This window comes from Caretta caretta, chromosome 8, assembly GCF_965140235.1.
Source record: "Caretta caretta isolate rCarCar2 chromosome 8, rCarCar1.hap1, whole genome shotgun sequence".
Classification (NCBI taxonomy): Eukaryota; Metazoa; Chordata; order Testudines; family Cheloniidae; genus Caretta; species Caretta caretta.
This window is the reverse complement of record NC_134213.1, coordinates 63,903,282-63,927,371: the sequence shown is the minus strand read 5'-3', so window position 1 is coordinate 63,927,371 and position 24,090 is coordinate 63,903,282. Positions and strand designations below refer to the sequence as shown.

General features: G+C 40.5%; 1 protein-coding gene across 8 annotated transcripts in view; it reads left to right on the top strand.

The window, feature by feature from the left end:
* KCNT2 (potassium sodium-activated channel subfamily T member 2) overlaps positions 1-24,090 on the top strand; it is a 296,063-nt gene that overhangs the window by 132,809 nt on the left and 139,164 nt on the right. For all 8 annotated transcript variants that reach the window (XM_048861563.2, XM_048861559.2, XM_048861560.2 and 5 more), the window contains exons 10-11: positions 17,851-18,031; positions 19,687-19,851. In XM_048861563.2, the coding sequence (XP_048717520.2) occupies positions 17,851-18,031; positions 19,687-19,851 (346 nt within the window). The remainder of the gene's footprint in view (positions 1-17,850; positions 18,032-19,686; positions 19,852-24,090) is intronic.

Genomic DNA, 24,090 nt, shown 5'->3' with positions numbered 1-24,090 from the left:
CTCTCGGATGGAGATAAAGGAGCTGCCAGTCGTATCAGAGCCCTCGGAAGCGGCGCAGGAAGGCGTGCGCCAGTATGCTCCACGCTGGACTACCTGCACCGTAAAGGAGCCTCTGCAGGGCCTGAAGGCGGACGACATAGACCTGAGTGTATGTAAGCCCCAGGATGATGAGAGCCTTATTCCCTGTAGAGGGAAGAGAGGCTGCTATAGATTAATTAGAGCACCTGAAGCCAGTCACCTGATAAAACCCCCCTGCTCCAATCAGACAGTTGGAGAAGTTAAAGTAGAGTGGTTTGGTGTTGGAGCAGAGAGCAGTTTGAAGGGAAGCAGAGGAGAGTTTGGAGAAGTGCTCTGGTGGGCCAGAAGACCAAGATCCTTAGTAAAGGGAAACCCGACTTGTGCAGAGCATAGGGACTCCACAGACACAAGGGGTTGGGAGAAAGCTGGCCTAAGCAGAGAGAGGGCAGGAAGCCCCACAAGCTGAAGGGCTGGAGAGGGAAGTAGCCCAGGGGAAGGAATCGCTAGTTCAAGTGGTTTGCTGCTCTCCCTAGGGCCCCTGGGCTAGGACCTGGAGTAGACGATGGGCCTGGGTCCCTCCCTCTCCACTTCCCTTCTCTGCGATACTAGTGGGACAGTTAATACCCCAGATCAGGGGTGAGAAATGGTGCCCTGAACCCCCCCCCCCGAACAAGAAGAGAAAGCGTGGGACCCATGATAGTACTGCCGGCAATTTGCCACAATACACATACATAATAGTGCAAATGACTGAGTCATAGCAATTGAGAAAACCAAACTAATTGGTATTCATTCAGTAAATACTTAAGTACAAGATGTGGGTTGATTTTTGCACAGTGAATACTTAACAAGCATGAAATCAAATTGCCAGTTCCTCTGGGCACAGAATACCATGCCTAATTACATTTTGTAGCCACTGTGTAAATCAGTATGATCACCGTGACATTACAAAAGGGTTAGGAAATCATATAAGGGGCATGGATATTTAAAGGTATCAATTTCATATAATTGGATACATTTTCTTGTTTTGCTTGACTTTACCATGCTAAACAAAATTCTTTTGCTCCATAATAATTTAAAGTCATTTTAATTGACTACGTTCTATTAACCTTTCCCAGTCTTGAGGCATTTATCATTATGAATGGATGGTTCACATATAATATGAACCTTAATCAATGATTGTTTATTTGTGTGAAAACAAGAGACACAGAATGAAGGCTTTTAATTAGTTTGCTTTGCAGTTTACAGAGTGGTTATATTAACAAATTAGACTGAATCCTATATTTTGCAAACTCATTATTCTGCAGTGAGAACAAGAAAGTAAATGTGAATAATTGTGTAGGGAAAGTCAAAATAAAATTGTTTGTTCTCTCCCCCACCCCCTTTTCAGATTGTGTTAATTAGACCTGGTTGTATAATGCAAAAAGAAGGATTTTGGAGCATTTGCAAAATCAATAATCGAATTGTAATCAAGACCTTGTGTGTTTGCTTTGTCCAAGTATTCTGGCACAGATAAGATCTTTTAGTCTGTACTAAGTATTGCCCTTAATTATTTTAATAATAATAATAATAATAATAATAAAAAGACTATTTCAGCTATTGTCATAGTATGACCTGTCAGTAGTAGTAATGCATAATATGTAGTGAAAGTATATTAAAATATAAATAAAAATGAAAATTCCCATAAACTAAAATCTGAAACAAAATTTTGAAATTCAAAGTTTTGAAATTTTCCAGGAATGTGCATTTTCTGCAAAAGTTTTGTTTTGAAATCAATGAACATTTCCCACAAGAAAAAAAAATGTAAGTTGATTTTTTTAAATGTTTTATTTAAAAAAAATGGAATTTTTCACCAAAAAGAAATAAGTCACACCAGCTGTAGTTGACAAGGCAAGAAAAACTAAATTAACTCTTTAGTAATTCACCCAAATTGAAGCCTTCAGTGTTTTGGATAGGCTCTGAAGAGATCTGCATGAGTCAAACATTTTGCAGCCAAGCCATATGGCACAAAGGTGCATATAAGGATGTAAATAAATAAAAGTGGTCCTCCTAATAGTGGACATAATGCAATTATGGATCTCAGAATACTCAGTGTGTTATTTAAAAAAAAAACAACAAATCACCAGGTTTTAGTAGACAGACTTTTATGATTCAAGCAAATTTCTTAAAAAAAAACAAAAAAACAAATTTTTCATAACCAAGCTTTAACAGTTTTAAAACTTGTAAAGAACAAGGTGATTGACATACTAAGATACCACCTTTAAATCAGTTTTCAGTCAATAGATTGTGTAAAAACATTTTTTAAACCCCATCATTTATACTTTGGAAATCATATTTGCAATTAATTTTAGTCAGATAGCTTGGAACAGTCATTTTAATTCAGTTAGGTATTTTAAAATAAATTTTAAATAGTGAGAATATATTGCACTCCCTCATATTATACCAGGCAGTGGCGGGCTACAGATAACACTGTGAGCACTTTGGAGAAGTTCCTCACAAGGTGGAAATTTATCTCTCTCCATTGAAATGAATGGAGTGATGTTGGTTTCCACCATCTGAGAATCTGACCCATTATTACAGTCCTCAGTGTTTCATTAACTTTTTTGCCTTTAATCTTTTTGAAAAGGCAACCTATAATTCTTCTCAAAGTGAAATTGAGCCATTAATCTTTTTATCATTTTCTTAACTGCAGATATAATCTTCTGTAAGCCTTGGGCCTCTCAGTACTGTATCTGTAATCAAAAAGAATCAAGCAACAATGCTTTTATAATTGAAAGGTTTTATAACTCAAGGCCAGTACATTTCTCTGTAAATATCTTATACAGAAGAGATTTGAAACAGATTTCAAATAGCAACAGATACATTTGGGAGAATGGTGATGTCAAATTTTGCAATGGCACTTTGCCTTTATTAAGTATGCTTAGTCCCTTCCCCCTCCCCACCAAGTCTCTTTGGTTTGCTAATGTTCTCCTTTAAAGTTAAACTGCAAAGTAAAAACTAAGTTAAATACAGATTTCTGCCCTGAAATTACCAGCTTCTGGGGGTGAATTCAGCACAGAAATACATCTTTTTAAAATATCTTTTTTCCCCCATGTGTGAAAACCTCTTGGTATTTCCTGATTCACTATAGATCTCCCATAATGCACTGCTCTGAGAAATTGCAATATGGTGGTTTGTATGGGTCACAAAGACAGTTCCAGGATTTAAATATACATTACTTCATTTGTGTTTATTTGTTTCATTGAGAGTACCTGTCCTATAACTTTGCACACTGATCTGAATAATTAAAAATCCAAGTACAAAGAATTTATAGTTAAAAATGGTCCAGTACACAATGGCCAGATCCTCACATACACTTGAACTATTTTGGGTGCATAGGACAACATTGCAGAATGCAAGGTCAAAAAAATGGAAACTGGGTCAGGCTGCACAGGGGAAGCTGAAGACTCACTGTTCCATCCTTCATTCAAACCAGGAGGCTTTTAGCTCAAGCATTTCTTATGATCACAAAGGTTTGCAGCACTACATAAGAATAACAGACACAGACAGATCTCAATGCACCTATTTGCATTGTGGCGGTGAACTCAAATAGTTTGGCTAAAGCTGAAAGTACAAAGAGGATTTCATAATGGGAAAAATAGTTAATAGATTTCACTGCTGCCCCTTTACCACCCGACACAGTCTGGATTAGTGGGTCAATGCAACAAAGGAGTCTGCTCAATTCAGTTCTTATTTTAATTGGCAGTTCCAAATATTGGTTAGCATGTAACCATCTGTGGTTTTCATCCTTGTTTCCCTTTTCATTTCTTGCCTTCTAGGCAATTTGTCATTCCTTTAGTCTGGCATATTAAATAACTATTTTCCCCATTTAGTATAGTGTCCTCAAAGCGTTAATAACTGATGTGAGCATAATCTACAGATTACTATATACACCCCCCCAAAAAAAATTATACAAAACTAACCACTATTCTCTGATTACCCATCAACCATCCTCCCTAGGTTAAATGAGGCCAGTATCATAGGCACTACACTGATGGGTGTCCTACAGATGTCATATAATAGATGGACAGCATCTGAGAATTAGTGCGAAGGAAAAGGTAATTTCCTCAGAAGAAGAAACTTTGTAGAGGTCCCTTGTGGGACCAGGGAGTAAATAATCTTTCCCCTCCTTAAATGGGCCATAATGTTACCAGGCCAGATCCTTACGTGAGATGGAGCAGCCCTGCTGAGGAGATGGTGGAAAAGCAACTGTGGGCTAGATCCACAACACCCAGTGGAATCTTCAGCCCACGTTAGGTGCCCAGTCTCCCTATACAATGCATTTTGGTGTAGCTATTTGGGCTCAGACTGCGGCCTGAGCTCTGGGGCCCTCTTTTGAAAAGTCCACCATACATTGTCATAGTTAAAATTGCAAAAATGACACCTCATTGACATTAATGGAGCAGTCCACACAGCTCCGAACTATTGCTTCAGATATCACTGTATTAATTTGCAATCAGTTCACCTTTTACGATTTGCAAGGCTAGAAACATGGTTTGTTTGTATTTTTCAGTCAAAGTTTACATCTTGAGCACAATTCTACAACCAAGGCTTGGTTCTGCACTAAATATTCTGTTGCCAGAAAAGTCAAATTATGTCCTAAATGATGCATCTGTCCTCTCGATTTGTGTCAGGAATCTATGTAAATTAATCACACTGATTCCTTACAAACACACTTGGCAAATATTTGGAAAATGAACATTGCAGCAGTTAACTGAATTAACTATATTGTTTAATTCCTATACTGAATATGTGTGTAGCTTGTTTAAGTACTGGCACACCCTCCAGAGCATTTTAAAACTCATTGCAAGAGGCAATATGAATCATCTAAGCATATCAAATCTGTATTGAATTACTTACTGAATCTGAAGTTTGCATTCGAACTTCGAATGACTTCCAGGATGCTTTAAACCCACATGGCTTTTACTGCCAAAATTAGATTATATATTAATACATGCATGTCCTTTCTGAGAAGGTAACATTACCTGTTTAGTCACTCTGTACATGGATAGTATTGTCTAGTGGCTGATGCACAGGAGACATGTTTCTATTTCCTGCATTGCCACTGACTTGTCATGTGACTATAGGCCAATCTATGAATCCATGTGGTTCCCAACACACAGGATCCACACATGGAATTTGCAGGACCAGAGTCTAAATACTACAGAATTGACAGTTATGGTTCACTGTACATACAAAGCCACATATTCAGTGAAACTACACATACTTTCTTGATTGATATTGCTTATTCACTAATGTGTGTACAGATCCTTTTGTTTAGATATACCTGAGGGCAGAATTTATCCCAATGTACTTGTGCAATGCCACTAACCAGAGTTTGTTTTACCATGGCTTTACTTCTACTTTCTCAGCATGTTCAGGAAGGGTCAGTCAATTTCAGCAAATATTTATTTAGGATGTTCATTTCACCACATGGCCACTCTGCTTAACAGATCTGCAATTGCTGGAAGTCACATGATTTACTAGTAGAACTTGATCTTTCAAGTTCAGCTGTTATAAACATTAGTTATTAACAGAGCTGTCTGAAAATGTTAATAATGAAATTGGAGAATGTAGAGAAAAAACACAAAACAGCCATTATATAATTAACTTTTATCCAGTGCAGTTTTGCCAGTCTTTTCCAGAAATTAGAATGAATGTTTTCAATAAGAAATGGAAAAATCTTACAAGACTAACAAAATCTGACTGAAAAATGCCATAAAATAACTAAACTTATACATTGTTCCATGTTACAGTTGTATACATCTGTCATATCTGTTGTTACTCTAGTACAGTGGTTTTCAATCTTTTTTCATTTGCGGACTCCTAAAAAATGTTGAATGGAGATGTGAACCCCTTTGAAATCTTAGGCATAGTCAGCAGACCCCCAGGGATCCACGGACCACAGTTTGAAAACCACTGCTCTAGTAGACCCATTACAGCTGAATAATAAGATAGTTGTCCTTTGAAGAGTTGAGGATAGCATGATTAAGCAATCATGATGGTGCCAGACTGCTGGAAGTAGCAGGGAGTAGCCCTTGTAGTTAAAACAGAAAGATTGAATCAGCATCTGAACATTTCACCATCTGTCAATTCTGAAATTAGCCTAAGGAGATGCTATTCAATACTTGTTGGAAGTATCCTTTTTGAGGAATCCTGCTTCCTTGAGACCCTCACTTTACACTCATGCAACCCCAGTGGACTATTAAGGCCTGATCCAAAGCCTATTGAAGTCAATGGGAATCTTTCTGTTCCCTTAGGTGCCCTTTGGATTGCCCTCTGCCTCTCCCGCCCAATCAATACCATTGTATGTCTTTAAATGAGAAAAGAGGTCTGTGAAAAGAAAAGCTGCTTTGAAAAATATGGAGTTTTACACAGAGTTTCTGATGAAGCAGCACCAGAAAGTTACAGAAAAAAGATGGAAAGGCTTAATAGGAACTCATATGACTCTTAATTTTCAGTAAGAGAGACCACCAATTCCTGCATTTTTGTGGTTGGTGGAGAGAATCCTTAATAGTTTTCAGTGCATAACACTGCAGTCACCAGGATCCTTATGGGAAGCAAACCCTTTCCTTTTCTGCTGACTAAAAACGGTTAAGGGTATAAGTTTAATGGGTTTCTTCTTAAGATATTGCATAAAATAACACTGATTGGAGAAGAGGTAAATAATTTATTACTGGATGCCTTTTATGTTGTTAATCCCTTGTTTAAAGACCTGATCCTGAAAAGTGATCCACACAGGCTTAAACGTCTGCTACACAGGCCACCACCAGCGTTAGACTTTCTGGCCAGCAGAGCAGATCTGCTGTACTGTTCAAGTGAGGTGCAGTGGCTGTGCTCCCTTTGCACTTGCCAGGCCTCTTGGAGCTGACAGTGAAGCTCCATAGCCTTTAAGGCATAATATTAAATGGGGGGGGGGAAGATAATTGAAAATTGCAGTGTTTCAGAACAGAACTCTTCCAAACTTCGATTAAAGCTGGCAGTTAAAGCATACCAACACTGCAAACAAAGTATTCCTTGGGTGCCTAGTTTCCATTCCCTGGGAGGTGACTCAGCTTCTGGTGCAACTTTGGGCTCCAGGTAAATGTTAGCCAAACATCTACTGCAATTCATATGTGTATTAAACATTATTGACTCCATGAATATGCCCCGTATTTTTCCCCATAACATGAGGGTGGCCTGCTAGTGTTCTTGCTAGTGTTCCTGTAAAGAAAGAAAAACCTCTCTTGTATACATGAAGATTTCACTGGAACATTAAAATCAATAATGCAAACATGACACGTGATCTTGTTGGGCAATTAAATGATTAACCTGGTCTAATGTCAGTGCTCTTTGGCAGTTAATCTCTGAAGCCTTTGATCTTGGAAAATTCCCATTGGTTTCAATGGGATATTTTCATGAATGTGGACTGCAGAATGATTCTCTCCCAGGTATTTCCAATACATCCATCCTGTGGCATCTAAGGGCTAGGCTACAAAGTCTTAGTGCACAGTAAGTTGCCATGCTATACATTTACACCCTGGCATGTCATACACTAAGTAGATAGATATTTTTTAGATAAAGGAAACGCAGTGGATATAATTTACTTAGATTTTAGTAAGGCGTTTGATACTGTGCCACATGGGGAATTATTAGTTAAATTGGATAAGATGGGCATCAATAGGAAAATTGAAAGGTGGATAGGGAATTGGTTAAAGGGGAGACTACAACGGGTCCTACTGAAAGGTGAACTGTCAAGTTGGAGGGAGGTTACCAGTGGAGTTCCTCAAGGATCAGTTTTGGGACCAATCTTATTTAATCTTTTTATTACTGACCTGGGCACAAAAAGTGGGAGTGTGCTAATAAAGTTTGCAGATGATACAAAGCTGGGAGGTATTGCTAATTTAGAGAAGGACAGGGATACCCTACAGGAGGATCTGGATGACCTTGTAAACTGGAGTAATAGGAATAGGATGAAATTTAATAGTGAGAAGTGTAAGGTCATGCATTTAGGGATTAATAACAAGAATTTTAGTTATAAGCTAGGGACGCATCAACTAGAAGTAACGGAGGAGGAAAAGGACCTTGGAGTATTGGTTGATCATAGGATGACTATGAGCTGCCAATGTGATATGGCTGTGAAAAAAGCTAATGTCATCTTGGGATGCATCAGGAGAGGTATTTCCAGTAGGGATAAGGAGGTTTTAGTACCGTTATATAAGGCACTGGTGAGACCTCACCTGGAATACTGTGTGCAGTTCTGGTCTCCCATGTTTAAGAAGGATGAATTCAAACTGGAACAGGTACAGAGAAGGGCTACTGGGATGATCCGAGGAATGGAAAACTTGTCTTATGAAAGGAGACTCAGGGAGCTTGGCTTGTTTAGCCTAACTAAAAGAAGGTTGAGGGGAGATATGATTGCTCTCTATAAATATATCAGAGGGATAAATACCAGAGAGGGAGAGGAATTATTTAAACTCAGTACCAATGTGGACACAAGAACAAATGGATATAAACTGGCCACTAGGAAATTTAGATTAGAAATTAGACGAAGGTTTCTAACCATCAGAGGAGTGAAGTTTTGGAATAGCCTTCCGAGGGAAGTAGTGGGGGCAAAAGATCTATCTTGCTTTAAGATTAAACTCGATAAGTTTATGGAGGAGATGGTATGATGGGATAACATGGTTTTGGTAATTAAATATTCATGGTAAATAGGCCCAATGGCCTGTGATGGGTTTTTAGATGGGGTAAGATCCAAGTTACCCGGGAAAGAATTTTCTGTAGTATCTGGCTTATGAATCTTGCCCATATGCTCAGGGTTTAGCTGATCGCCATATTTGGGGTCGGGAAGGAATTTTCCTCCAGGGCAGATTGGAAGGCCCTGGAGGTTTTTCGCCTTCCTCTGTAGCATGGGGCACGGGTCACTTGCTGGAGGATTCTCTGCTCCTTGAGGTCTTCAAACTACAATTTGAGGACTTCAATAGCACAGATATAGGTGTGAGGTCTTTTTTAGGAGTGGTGGGTGAAATTCTGTGGCCTGCATTGTGCAGGAGGTCAGACTAGATGATCATAATGGTCCCTTCTGGCCTAAATATCTATGAATCTATGAATCTAAGTGGCTGTGCAGACCCTTCTACCACACACTAAGAGTTCTGTAGTGCACTTTGACCCCTTGCCATTTCAAGCCCTGTCCCCAAGCTGGTAGTTATATTTAGGGTCAGATCCTACTCCTTAGTGAAATCAGTTAAAAAAACTCCCATTTATTTCAAAAAGAACAGCATCTGGCCCAGACTCACTAGTCAGTGCTTTGTGCAAATTTTCAGTCTAGTCAGTGGCCATGCACTTATTTATTAATAAATAGAGTATCCATATACATTTTTCTTATAGGGACAGAAAAAGTGGGGAATCATTATAAAAACAAATGCCAACATATAGATGCCTATCCTTAAGCATCCAAGAAGTTGTGGGTTCTCAGCAGCAGCATAAGGTTTATCATCAAGTTAGCTGAGACTATATTGTGTTTTATTTACTTCTAAATGGATACCTGACAATATGATGATAAAAGGTCTTCTTCACAGTTCTGTGGGTTTGTTGGTTAGCTGTTCCATGTTAAAGGTTTCCTTTCTAAGCATTTTGGGCTGGTAATTAGCGTAACACACAACATGCAGAGGGAGGGTGTCTGTCCCACTGTCTGGGAAATTCTTGCAACTGCCAACATCCAGATACATATTTAGAATGTTAAAATAAGTCTTGGGAGGAGAAAGGTTAGTGAGGAGAGGAATCTGAGGTATTCAAGATCCACAATATAGTTATCACATCTCTGCAAAATGGGTGGCATTACTATTAGCAAGACACATGGGAGCAATTAGTGTAAGACTTTTACTGATGTAGAGCTGGTTGAATTATTTCCTGTAAATAATTTGTGATGAAATATGATAGCTTTTGCTGACTTATTTGCAATTTCTTTTTCATTATTTGACCAGCTCTTGCTGTAACTCTTGGCCTCCAGGATCCTCTTCCCCATTCTTAATTTTTTAATGTAATCCTTTGCTGCATTATTTAGATTGTATATCATTCAGGGCCCCCTGAATGATTTTGTCTGCCAAGGACTATGCACTCAAAGTGGCTCTGTAAAAAATAATTAATTATAAATAATGACAACATAAGTCCATCTGAAACATCTAATATAAATTGTCCTTGCTGTCATTAGCTTTTCCACCCATTCTTTTGCAACAGCATGGTTTAAATCTGATTTCCCCCTGAGGACTGTTTTACTCCTCAGCAGTTATTGATTCCTATCTCCAGGATGCTCACAAATTTTAGTGGAAGTCAGACAAAAAACTAAGCTTGACTTTTCATATTCTACTGAGCTTTTAAGTATCTTTACATGAACAGTTTAACTGCTCTGCAGGAAGATGTTTCACCAACTACAAAATTCCTTTTGGTAAGAATATTACATAAACTAGATGGAAATCTGCTACATTCTGCTTTTTATTTTTCACAAGAATATTTACATAATCTATTCCTGTACACAATGTATGGCAGAATGATATGAACAATGCAGAGTTGATGCAATAGGACAGTAGTTCTGAATTAGGCTAGTGAGCTCAAAATATAGGGTCTAGGTTTAAAAATATTGGCCCCAATTCCTAGGCTATCACAGAGGAATTCAGAGCATAACTCAGGAAAAGCATGCATGTAAAAACAGCTTTAAGCTACCTTAGCGCTCTCTTACTGGACAGGTATATGAAGCCTGTCCCAGACAGTAAACTACAGCATCCTTAAGGCTACTCTAATTTATGGCAGCTGCCAATGGCAGTCACTGTTCAGCCTCCCTTTTCCTTGACCAGTCTCCCGGTGCTGTCTGCAAAGAGAATAAATAGCGTAGAAGTCACTGTACACCGTTGTAGGATCCACTGAACTGGGGTGATCGTCGCATAGAGGGCTAGTCCAAGATTTGAGCTACTATAGCTGTTTCAAAGCAGAAGACTGGTGGAACCTTAGCCGAACCAATCTTCTCTCCCTTCCCTTTTCCACCCACATTCCAACACAGACACATTCACTAAAGTCATGTGGCAGAATCAACTTGTTCCCATTTCTTCTGCTGTAGTCTGGTAAATTAGTTCTTATGTCTTAGACATCAACTCCTATGTGTATTATATTCTTTTCTTTTATACCTTTAGGCAGTTCTCCACTTTCATCTTTTTTTAATTGGGTTTCATACTAGTTCCAAGGTGTGTACTTTTTAAAAGATTGACAAGGCTGTGGCACACAAAAATAAGCACAAACAGTTCCCAGGAAGTAGATAAAAGTTCCAGTACATGAGGACATTGAACTCTCCAAAGTTCAAATGGTGTCTAAACATGACTGATCTTTCCTAATCTTTAGAGATTCAGGTGTGATTTTTAACTTTTCCTATTTGGTTGAAATTATAGTAGATGTTTAAACTGTACTTTGTTCTGTTCTTTATATCTTTGCATTCTTTTCTCTTTGGTATACATCTCTTTTATTGAGACTTTTGTCTTTGTTTTCTAATTAAAAGCTTGAGTCTCCTCTGTGAAACTGGTTTCATGCTATTTATTTCAATAGAATTTAAACTGGTAACTCCATTGAAACAGTTTACAGAAACATAAAACTGCTGTACAAAAGTGGGGAATCAGGTCCGACATATTTAAGTTGGAAATTTTCTGTCTAATCAGCCACTACTATTGCTCATTTTCTCAACCAATGGAAGGTATTGTGAGTTTCAATAATCCTTTGCTTCATGATTGTTCTGTTAAGATCAGTAGACCTGGCTAAGGATTTATTCATTATTGTTTGTCTTGGACCAACAAAACTGAGTATTATGATGCTGCTGTTCATTTTAATTTTTTTCAGTGGTAAAAGTTAAAAACCGTTATGAAGATGTAGTTTGATGTATTATGTTTAAAGTATAAAAGGAAGCAGAACACAGATCTGATAATCAAGCTGAAAATTATCCCTTTTTATCTTAAACAATTCTTAATAACATTATATAGAAAAAGAAATGGGACACTTTTTGGAAATATTAGTTGCATAAAGCACTCAGGTAGCAGCAAGGTATATAAGTAAGTTTTTGGAAAGCTGAGTAATTAAGCCTCTTATAAATTTTGGTATCATAGTCAGCCACTAGCTCCCACTATGCCCTCCAAGAAGTGTAGCCAGCCACAATAACCTGACTAGATAAGGACATGGCACGAGATGTATTTATTCAGATGTATTAGATGAAAAACTGAAGGATAATATTCATGGTGGAGAAATATGTAAGGAAATAGATACATTGTGTTGGCAGTTATATACCCACAAAGTCATCTATTGAAAGTAAGCTGTACTACGCTGCGAGCAACCTTTCTGTTGTAGTATCAGAGGGGTAGTCATGTTAGTCTGTATCTACAAAAACAATGAGGACTCTTTAAGTACTAACAGATTTATTTGGGCATAAGCTTTCATGGGTGGTAAACCACTTTTTCAGCTGCAAGGAGTGAAAAGTACAGATACAGGCATAGTTATACTGGCAAATGAAGAAGAGGGAGTTACTTTACAAGTGCAGAACCAGTGATAAGGCCAATTCAGTCAAGGTGGATGTGATCCACTCCCAATAATTGATGAAGAGGTGTCAATACCAAGCGAGGGAAAATTGCTTTTGTAGTGAGCCAGCCACTCCCAGTCCCTATTGAAGCCCAAACTGATGATGTTAAGTTTGCAAATGCATTGTAGCTCTGCCGTTTCTCTTTGAAGTCGTTTTTTGAAGTTTTTTTTGTTGAAGGCTACTTTGAAGGCTTTTGCCTTTGGTTGTGTGTACTTGTGCTACGATGTGGACAATGGCAGAGAGCTTGCAGCTAAACAGGTCCAGTTTGACCCAGACAGTCCTGAAACAAGCAAGGAAGTGAGCGCTCTGGAGTGTGAGATCCAGCTGCTGAAAAATCTCCAGCATGACCGCATTGTTGAAGGCTACTTTTAAATCTGTTGAACGTCCAGGGAGATTGAAGTGTTCTCCTACTGGCTTTTCTTACCATTCCTGATGTCTGATTTGTGTCCATTTATTCTTTTACATAGTGTCCCCGGTTTGGCCAATGTACATGGCAGAGGGGCATTGCTGGCACATGATGGCATATCACATTAGTAGATGTGCAGGTGAATGAGCCCCCTGATGGTGTGGCTGATGTGGTTGGGTCCTCTGATGGTGTCACTAGAGTAGATATGGGGACAGAGAAGGCAATGGGGTTTGTTACAGGGATTGGTTCCTGGGTTAGTGTTTCTGTGGTGTGCTGTGCAGTTGCTGGTGAATATTTGCTTCAGGTTGGGTGGCTGTCTGTAAGCAAGGACTGGCCTGTCTCCCAAGATCTGAGAGTGAGGGATCATTTTTCAGGATAGGTTGTAGATCGTTGATGATGTGCTGGAGAGGTTTTAGCTGGGGGCTGTCCATGATGGCCAGTGGTGTTCTGTTATTTTCCTTGTTGGGCCTGTCTTGTAGTAGGTGATTTCTGGGTACCCATCTCGCTCTCTCAATCTATTTCCTCACTTCCCCAGGTGGGTATTGTAGTTTTAAAAATGCTTGATAAAGATCCTGTAGGTGTTTGTCTTTGTCTGAGGGATTGGAGCAAATGCGGTTGTATTTTAGGGCTTGGCTGTAGACAATGGATCGTGTGATGTTTCCTGAATGGAAGCTGGAGGCATGTAGGTAAGAATAGCGGTCAGTAGGTTTCCGGTATAGGGTGGTGTTTGTGACCATCACTTATTTGCACTGTAGGGTCCAGGAAGTGGATCTCTTGTGTGGACTGGTCCAGGCTGAGGTTGATGGTGGGGGGAAACTGTTGAAATCCAGGTGGAATTCTTCAAGGGCCTCCTTCCCGTTGGTCCATATGATGAAGATGTCATCAATGTAGTGCAAGTAGAGGAGGGGCGCTAGGGGACGAGAGCTGAGGAAGCATTCCTCTAAGTCAACCATAAAAATGTTGGCATACTGTGGGGCCATGTGGATACCCATAGCAGTGCCGCTGACTTGAAGGTATAGTTGTCCCCAAATCTGAAATGGTTGTGGATGAGGACAAAGTTATAAAGTTCAGCCACTAGTTGTGCCGTGGCCTCATCAGGGATACTGTCCTGACAGCTTGTAGTTCATCCTTGTGTGGAATATTGCTGTAAAGAGCTTCTACATCTATGGTGGCCAGGATGGTGTTTTCAGGAAGGTCACCAATGCATTGTAGTTTCCTCAGGAAGTCGGTGGTATCTCGAAAATAGCGAGGAGTGCTGGTAACTTTGTAGGAGCTGGTAGCTTTGTAGGAGTGCTGAGCTTTGTAACTTTGTACTCACCCACATCTTCATCATATGCACCCACAGGAAGGAGGCCCTTTCTGCTGCCACGCTGGATTTCTTCTTAATGTTGCCTGTCAGCAGAGCTCTCCCTTGAAATCCCCCAACAAAATCCTACACAAAAAGTACAAAGAAACCAGTTTCCACCCTCTTTAGGATTAACCTTTGATGCTTAAGTTCCCCTGCTTGCTCTCCACTGACACCTACCAGGGCTCTCTCCCTAGAAGTCCCAATCCTGCTCTTTTATCAGGGTTTATCATCAGAGTTTGTTCTACCCCACGAGCTTCTCCTTGTCTCTCCTGACAGACTTCCCTACTCAGAAGAGGATACAAGGGCCTACTTTCCCCTGGACTTCCTCCTTGATCCTCCAAGTCACTCCATTTGCTAGTGCCAACAGAGGGACAGGAGAGTTCTTTCCCTTTCTCCTTACAGTCTCCTTCTGCTCCCAGTTTCCTGGCTTTATCATCATCACCAGCCAGCTCCTCCTCAGCTAGGTGTCACCCTTAACTGACCCTGGCCCAGCCTCCGGGGTGACTAGGAGGGTTAATTTGCCCCTCCCATTCCAGTTAACTCTTTCAGAACCAGAATGGAATATATAGCTCACTACAGTGGAGCTGCAACACAGCCCATCAACAAACATTCATTCCAGCCTATGGGCTGGAGTAGAACTATAGCTCTAGTATACCTCTACATCGTAAGTTTTGGGCCACTAGGTCTGTATAAGTGCTAATCACACAGCCTTTCTGATGCTTCACTCTCTGAGGCCAAGGTCAAGCCCCACTATCAGGCTTAAAAAATGCACAAGCTGTTGTGTAGGATCTCAGCACCTGGTGAACTTCATTCAATGGCAGCAAAGCCTTGGAGTGGCCAATGCTAAAAGCAAAGAGCTTGAAATCATCACACTGCGGATGCCAAGGCATATGGAAAGTAAGGGAGCAATGATTTTAACATTATAATAGCCCATATTTCTGTGAATGGATCTCTCTGTGTATACTCCAGTATTTAAAAATAACACTAAAAACGGAGCCTGACCCAAATAGACTGAAAAACAGATTCTAGGATTAAAACTTATAATTGATCTAAGGTAGGAATGTTAACTATCCATCTTCACTGGAATGGCATTTCCACAGTCCCCTTTATTAAATTTTCAGAACCAATTACAAAGACAGAAAAGTACTTCTTCAAGAATTCTTTTCTATCGCTAAAACTTAAAAGGGACAAACTAATGAGAGTGTGGAGGAAAGATCTGAGCTACCACCTCAGTGGAAAAAAAATGGAACAAAGTGTGTAGGAATACAAATTCAGCCAATGACTGAAGGTTGAAACTTATCCAACAAAAAATCATCTTCAGAACATTTTGGGATGTGTGAAAACTACAAATGCTAGAACAGTGAAGAGGAAACTGGGGATCTCATCCATATGTTATGGAAATGCGACTGCCCACTAGTAAATTATTTCTGGAGAAAAGAAGAACTGCTAACACTATTATAAACACAGGGCCTGCCTAATGATTAAAGGTTTGTTTTTTTTCATCTGGGAATTCTTAATGGTCAGTTGTGGCCAATTAGATACCCTATGTCAAGAAATCATCTTTGATATACAGTAGAATTATGACTGAGAAATATGGAATTATTTAGAAATTACCTTTAAAACAGAAAGACAGTCAACAGCCTCCTAGGAGGATGCGACCACTAATATGCAAGCTCAGAGATGCACTGTACAGCAGGTGCAGTTAAAGAGCTTCACTGGTTAAAGGATTCTGCTAAATTCACAGATAATCCCTATCCTTGAACTTGCAAAGCTCATCGTAATCAGTAGAAATCTTTCAGACATTTTAAAGGCACCCAAATCAATATGAAAGTAAACTGAGAAACAAACAAACCCTAAGGACCAGGTTCAGGCACTCTTACTTACAGTTAATAGAACCCTATTCCACATGTAGCCCTATTGAGTTCAGTTGGACCACTCAGTCAGGTACTGTTCAGCATGAGTCAGGGAAGTAGAATCTGGCTTTAAATTTTGTATCTATAGATACATTTTATAAAGGTAAGATGTGCCCCCATTTATTTATTCTTATAATACAAGAGCAAGGGGATACTGAATTAAATTGAAAGGCAACAAATTTAAAACTGATATTTTTAAAAACACAATGCATAATTAACTTGCAGAACTCATTGCCCCAAGACATAATTGAAGCCCAAAGCTTAGTACTAGGATTCAAGATAGGATTAGATGATGTACATGCCAAAACTCCAGCATTTTAACTCCATCCCTGAGGAGGGAGGGAGGATCCATGAGAGCAAGAACAAGTGAAATGGAATGGGGAAGAGGAGGGGTTTGGAAAACGGGGAAGGGACAGAATTAGTGGGAACATAAGGAAATGCAATCAGAGGGAAAGGGAAAAGAGGAGGAATGGAGAAAGAGGAAGAATCCAAGACAAGGAGATAAGTTTGAAACACTGTTTTAAGTATTGAACAGAAAGTTTAGGAGGAAACTATATTTCAACAGAATGATGACATTGTTGGGAGGCATTACAAATCTCAAGTCCCACCATGCAAGGGAGGGGAAGACAACACACATCTAAACGGAAGTGCTAGGGACGTCCTTAATGTCTGAAATACCATGTAATTGGGGAGAGCTGTATCTGTTTAACTGAGGGGTGAACTGAGCCTCTAGCACAGATTTGACAATTGCCATGTTGGCATTTAATTTGCGGGTGTAGTTAGCACTGAAAACTGAAGTATGCCAGTTGCTCACCAAGAAATCAGGGAACAGCCTTTAAGCTGTTAGAGCTGAGATCCCATGTTTTGGAGTCAATTTATTCCAAAAACAGACCATGTTTTCTCCATGCAGCATCCAATTAGCATGAGATATTGTTAGGCTACAAAAGATAATGTCACAAGCTATCCTGATCTGTACCTATTAGCTAACTAACCCCACCCGCTCCCAAAAAAATGTAGTATTCAACATTTCCACTAGCTTATATTAGTAGCTCTTGCTACCCAAAGTGGTATAATCCAAGATAAAGAATGTCAAATGTAATAAAATTATATACAGGTTCTTGGTCACTAATTGTTTCTGCAAAAACAAAAAAGGTAGTTTTAAAAAGCTCTGAAGATTGCAATGGTGCAGCTATATGCTATTTATTTTGGTCTGGTATGAGAAGGAAAAATTATCAGTACATCCTGTTATCTATAACACAACTATCTTTTTGCTGCCAACCACTAATCAAAACTTAACACCACTAGCACTATCATTTTATCCTTATTCCAAGATGACAGAACTTTATTATGAATAAATTACATTTAAATAACATTTTTAAAAAAACTCACTTTTGCTTTGAACCTGAACATTTTCTCTTCTTTGCTCAGTAATATATGCATTTGCAGAAAATAATTCTCCTTGCTAGTAAGATTCATAACACTTTGGATTTATTCTGGGTACTAGTTTTATTTTTCATTTCTTTATTCATTCTTTTTTATGTAGTATTTGCGGAATTCAGCATCTGGAGCGAGCAGGAAACAAGTTGACTCTCTTTGACTCCCTTTATTTCTGCATAGTGACATTTTCCACTGTGGGGTTTGGGGATGTTACACCCAAGATCTGGCCTTCAAAACTGCTGGTTGTCATTATGATCTGTGTTGCCCTTGTGGTGTTGCCCATACAGGTAAACTCTGATTGTTTTCCATTTGGAAGAGTTGGCAAAGTTTTGGGGGAAAGAGTATATTATCTTGAAATATATCTTGCAACTGTCCTTACTGTGTATATAATATAAAAAAAAAAGTACACCATCTTGTATGCTTCTTCATTTTATGCACAGAGTTGGAGCTTTCTTATTTGTCTTCCTGTTTGTAAAATAAATGTGTATATAGTTTATATATGCTAAAATGATAGAGGCTAACAAGTTTTCAAATCCTTGTAGAAGCTGTTGGCTCCAATCATACACCAAAGAACATACAGACACCATGTGTTGTCCAAATTTATCCTCATGCAGGGATTTACTTTATTGTGAACTTAAATAATAGCAGCAAAATCAATCAGCAGCCAAAGCTTTCTCCAGACACTTAGCTCTTCCTAGTATTTCTCCCTAGTTCTTTCTGCTTCAGAGTGACACCTCAACCCCTCTTGTACGACTAGGTCAGAGCTAATTGGACACGACAGATTTGATTTGTGACTCAGGCAAAAAGTCGTCTTGTCCTTAGATATCTATGCAAGGTTCAAGCACCTTACATCAGGCTGACTGAACAGAAGAGCTCTACGCTCTCATGCGGTAACTCAGAATCTTCCTTTTTTTTTTTTAACACCAAGTTAATATACTATCAGCTACATTTTAGTGGGCATGCAGTGAGAGAAGGGTTTTGTGTACTGGTCTGAGCACAGGACTGGGGGCAAGCTCTTATCATGGCTCCGACTGAAACACTTAACATCCCTGCCTCAGTAGAATGTGGATGAGAAAACACTCTGCCTCATTGGGTTGTTGTGAACATTAGCTAGCTTGTAAGGAGCTTAAAAGGTGAAATGGCATATGCAAGGTGTATTAGTGGTACTAATTGTATATAAAACATTTGGACATTAGTTCATTGAATTAATGCTTTTATGTCTTTAATTATTCCAGATACATTGCATATCATATTGATCCCTAGATTTCCCTTTATTAGGATCACAAAGCAGAATTTATTGTGAACCAGGAGATGCTGATTAAGGTGTAGAGGGAAAAGTGCCACTTATTGAAGTCCACTTCAACATCTGTCGTAGTCAATACCAAAAAATACTCAGTAGTTCTCCAGGAGCAGCAGGGACAGAACATGATGTTTCTATTAGCCATATGTTTAAGTGATGCCAATATTTAAGGTGCAGATCAGACAGTAAGAGATAATATGCAGACATCATTGTATCAAGTGTTGCCATCTTTAGATTTTTTTAAATCTCTGGGGAGAAACCGAGGCATTGTTCCATCTACAGAAGTAATACGTTGGTGTTTTTCTTACACTCCCATCTCCTGGAGTCATGTAAATTACAGATGAACCCTAAAGGCTCAAATACCAGAAAAAAATACATTTAAAAATAATCTCATGAGTTAACTCAAGTTTATGATTTTTGAATGCTTGAGAGTGGCCATATTGATGTATTATTGTGCTATCCCATCTGCTTGGTTGTAAATTGCTGCTCTTGAAAAGAAAAGATAAAGGGTGGGGGTTCTAAGTGTGTCTTTAATTGAGTGGATGGACTAAAGCATAAAATATAATTAACTCATACTGATAAAGATGCTTATATTGCACAGCTGCTTATATGTATTTATTCACTCTTGACAATATATTGCAGTTTGAACAGCTGGCTTATTTGTGGATGGAGAGACAGAAGTCTGGGGGTAACTACAGTCGACACAGAGCTCAGACAGAGAAACATGTGGTACTGTGCGTCAGCTCCCTGAAGATTGACTTGCTTATGGATTTCTTAAATGAGTTCTATGCTCATCCCAGACTGCAGGTATATTTACAATACAAGAGTAAAATAAGAAGAAATTCAGTTAGACATTGTCTGCAAGCAGCCAATCTTCAGAAATGGTCTGTAATTTGTGTGTCTGAATTAAAGAATGACTGACTGACTGAAGGAAGTATAATTGCAAGAAGTAGCTTAGATCAAGTACTGGATGCATTCATTTTAAATGGATCTAAAGATCAAACAGATAGAAATATACTTGTCACACACAGAGTCTAATTACTTTGATTTATACCAGTTATCTTACAGCCAACTAATTTGGTGAAAATTCCCTTTGATTAACCCAATATGATGTATAAAAAGAAAAGAAAAGTTGGTCATTTCATGTTTTTCTGCTGTTCTGGGGCCTCATCCACTGAACTCAAAGAGCATTTTTAAACTTAACAATTATGATTGCTGCAGTTAAGACAGAACTGGATACAGTGCAATGGACACAGCCTGAAAGTCAACATTGCTCACAAGTGAGGAGTTTCTCAACATAAGCATTAAGAGAATTAGGGAATACAGATAAATGTCTTTTTCATATGGCTGACTATATCCTAATCTGCTCTGTGAACGTTTATTACATCTGAAGGAGAGCCCTGTGTAAGCTCGAAAGCTTGTCTCTCTCACCAACAGAAGTTGGTCCAAAAAAGATACTACCTCACCCACTTTATCTCTTTAAATCTTCACAATAATTTCTGGGTAAAATGTATTAGAATTTTGGTTCCCTTATGACAAATTGTTAAAAATATATTTTGTGAGTTTTAGTATGGACTACTTCTATTTACTAAAAATACATTGCTACCTTTTGCTAAAGCACATATGGCGCTCTACATCATTAATTAATGGGCAAAATAAAATGTAACCTTTTCAATTTAAAAGCCTGATAGCACCATTCAACAATAACAGAACAAGAAAAAAAATCCAAACTGTGATCTAAATTCACAGGCTAATTAAGAACAAAATGGCCATACTGGGTCAAACCAAAGGTCTGTCTAACCCCATATCCTATCTTCTGACAGTTGCCCGTGCCAGATACTTCAGAAGAAGCAAAGAGAACAGCAATTTATCAAGTGATTCATCCCCAGTCGTTCAGTCTGAGCTTCCAGCAGTCAGAGGTTTGGGAAGACTCAGAGCATGGATTGTATACCTGACCATTTTGGCTAATAGCCACTGATGGACCTGTTCTTCCATGTTATACTTTTGGCCTTCACAACATCCCCTGGCAATGAGTTCCACAGGTTGACTGTGCATTCTGTGAAGTACTTCCTTATGTTTGTTTTAGACCTGCTTGTAGCAAAGTGCAGCAGGGCCCCCCTTGGCTCCTTCCTGTGCTAGGTCCATAACGTCACACTGAGACCCTGGGGTTAATAATCACTGATGCCGTTTATTCACAGGCTTGTTCCCACCACCTTTTTTCACTATGTATTGTTGGTCCCTCACTATCGGAAGGAAGGAAGGAAGGACTACCTCCCTGCTTCCACTCCTGCCTTTTTCCTTTCTTTCTGTGCCCCCTTTGGCTTCCTTCCCCTGCAGCTTTTATACAGCCCCAGGCTAATTAGGTGATAGCTGTCTCTGCTTCCCCAATTAGGGCCAGGTTATTCCCCTAAATGGGAGCTGGTGTGAGAGGGCATAATAGGCAACCCTTTGCCCAGCACCCTGTCACACACCTCCCCCCCTTCTCCAACCACCAGATTTGCACCTATGTATCCTCTCCTTTCTCTACTGGGGCGGCGGGTGGGGGGGGACGACCTTACGGTGCAGTCTTTTCCCCCTCTTTTGAGTCAATCACAGGGTTTGCCGTGTGGAGTTCTTTCATCCCGCAACCACAGAAACTACATTGTGTGTGGGGTGGATGGCCCCACAGCTCCACCAAAACCCACAGGTCCTCATACCATTCAGAGCCTCCTGGGTGTTCCCTTGTTCTCTCCCCCCCTCCTTTCTGTCAGGGGTTCAGGGTTAGTCCCAACCCTCTCCCAGACACTCAGGGCTTCTGGTCCCCCAAGCTCGTCCAACGGGGCCTGGGTCTCTGGGAGGGGGGTCCGCTAATAAAGGCCTCCATTGGGCCTTGCTCTCCAGTCAAGGACCTGGGGGTGAATGTCTCACCCATAACTTCCTTCTCAGGCTCTGTTGGCTAGGGGTTTTCTGCCCGCATCCTCAGGGAACCTCCCTTTTTTTGTTTTTTCTTTTCTTGGGCTTTCTCCCTCTGCCCACATTCCCTCCTGGGAAGCGGTCTCAGTCCGTACCCGCTACCGCCAGATAAGGCGGTCCCTTTACTACCCCGACCCATTGCCACTTAAACCTGTCCTGAACCTCAAGGGGCACCTGGGCCATAAGATTTTGCCTCCTATCCCTGTGGATGCATTCTATGTCCATCTTCACATTTGAAATCCACCAGTGCGGCTGCACCAGCTTCCTTTGTACCAGAGAGCAGGCTGAGGCAAAGTCCACCACGCCTCACTGGGGTTTCCTCCCCACCATTACTGGAATGGTGGACAGCTTCTGCCCCTGCCCAACCACAAAACTTTGCCCACCTACAATCCATGGGTGGGCAGTCCCCTTTCTTGTGTCCCAATCATCCGCACTGCCAGCAGACAACTGATCTGGACCCTGTGAGAGCCCCTAGTGTGTCCTCCCGTTTGTTCTCTGGGGCCTTCCTGGGGGGAGGTTCTCTGGGCCTTCTCCGAGTCTCCACTTCCTTGCTTGGCTGTCCGCCTCCGCATACTCCTCCGTAAGCTTTACAGCCGGCTCAACTATATTTGGTTGGTGTCTCCGCACCCACACCTTTATTTTGTCTGGAAGGCCCTATAAAAACTGCTCTAGGATGAGCACCTCCATAATATCCCTCACTGTCTGGGCGTCCAGCCTCAGCCAGCAGGTGGCCCCGTCCATTAACTTTTGCCCCATCCACCTCACCAACCGGAACTTCTGACGGTACTTCTCCAAGGACAGCCCTACCCAATCCAGGACGGCTGCCTTTACCGCTTCATAATTCCTGGCTTGCTCTTCACTTAGGGCCATGTAGGCTCTTGGGCTTTGCCGGCTAGGTAGGGAGCCAGTCGCAGGGCCCCAAGTTCCCCTGTCGTATCCAGCCCCCGCAGCTACCCACTCAAAGCTGCCTAGGAAAGCATCAGGGTCATCTGTCTGGTCCATTTTACATAGTCCTAAGCCCGGCACCTGAGTGCCATCCCCTCCTGTGGAACTCACCACTTTCTGCAGGAGCTACTGCTGGATGCCAGCCTGCTCCCAAATAAAGTCCTGCAGGCTCTTCTGCTGTTCTGCCTGCCAGGTGAGCAAGGCCTGTCTCTCCAGTGGTGGGCTTGCTGAAAACTCTGCATTGACTTTTGCACCTTCTCCTGCTGCTTGACCAGCCATTGCAGGGTCTCCTCCATCTCTGGGCTGCCAAACACTTGCTCTAGCACGGGATCTTGGACAAGCTCCCATGTGTAGCAGAGTCCCCCTTGGCTCCTGCCTCTGCTAGGTCCACAAAGTCACTCTGAGACCCTGGGGTTAGTAACCACTGGTGCACAGGCTTGTTCCCACCATTGTTTCACTGTGTACAGTTGCCCCTTCACCGTCTGCAGGAGGGAGGGAAGAGCTAATTCCCTGCTTCCACTCCCTATCTTTTCCCTTTCTTCCATCCCCTGAGGCTTTTATATAGCTCCAGGCTAATTAGTCAAAAACTGTCTCTGTTCCCCCAGTTAGGACCAGGTTATCTCCAGCTAGCTCTAATTTATTCCCCTAAATGGGAGCTGGTGTTTACAGGGCTGAATCAGCAACCCTTTGCCCATCATCCTGCCACACTGCTGCCTATTAATTTCATTATGTGATGCCTATTTTGTGTGTTATGTGCAGGGGCAAACAACACATTCATTTTCTCCACACCATTCATGATTTTATAGACCTCTATCATATCTCCCCTCAGCCATCTCCTTTCCAAGCTTTTTAATCTCTCCTTCTATAGAAACTGTTGTATATCCCTAATCATTTTTGTTGCCATTTGCTACATTTTCAATTCTAATATATATTTTTAGATGGGACAACCAGAACTGCACACAGTATTCAAGGTGTGGGTGTACCAGATTTATTTAGTGGCATTATGATATTTATTGTCATTTTCTATACCTTTCTGAATGCTTCCTAACATTAGCTTTTTTGACTGCTGCTGCACATTGAGAAGATGTTTTCAGAGAACTATCCACAATGATTCCAAGATCACTTTCTTGAGTGTTAACAGCTAACTAA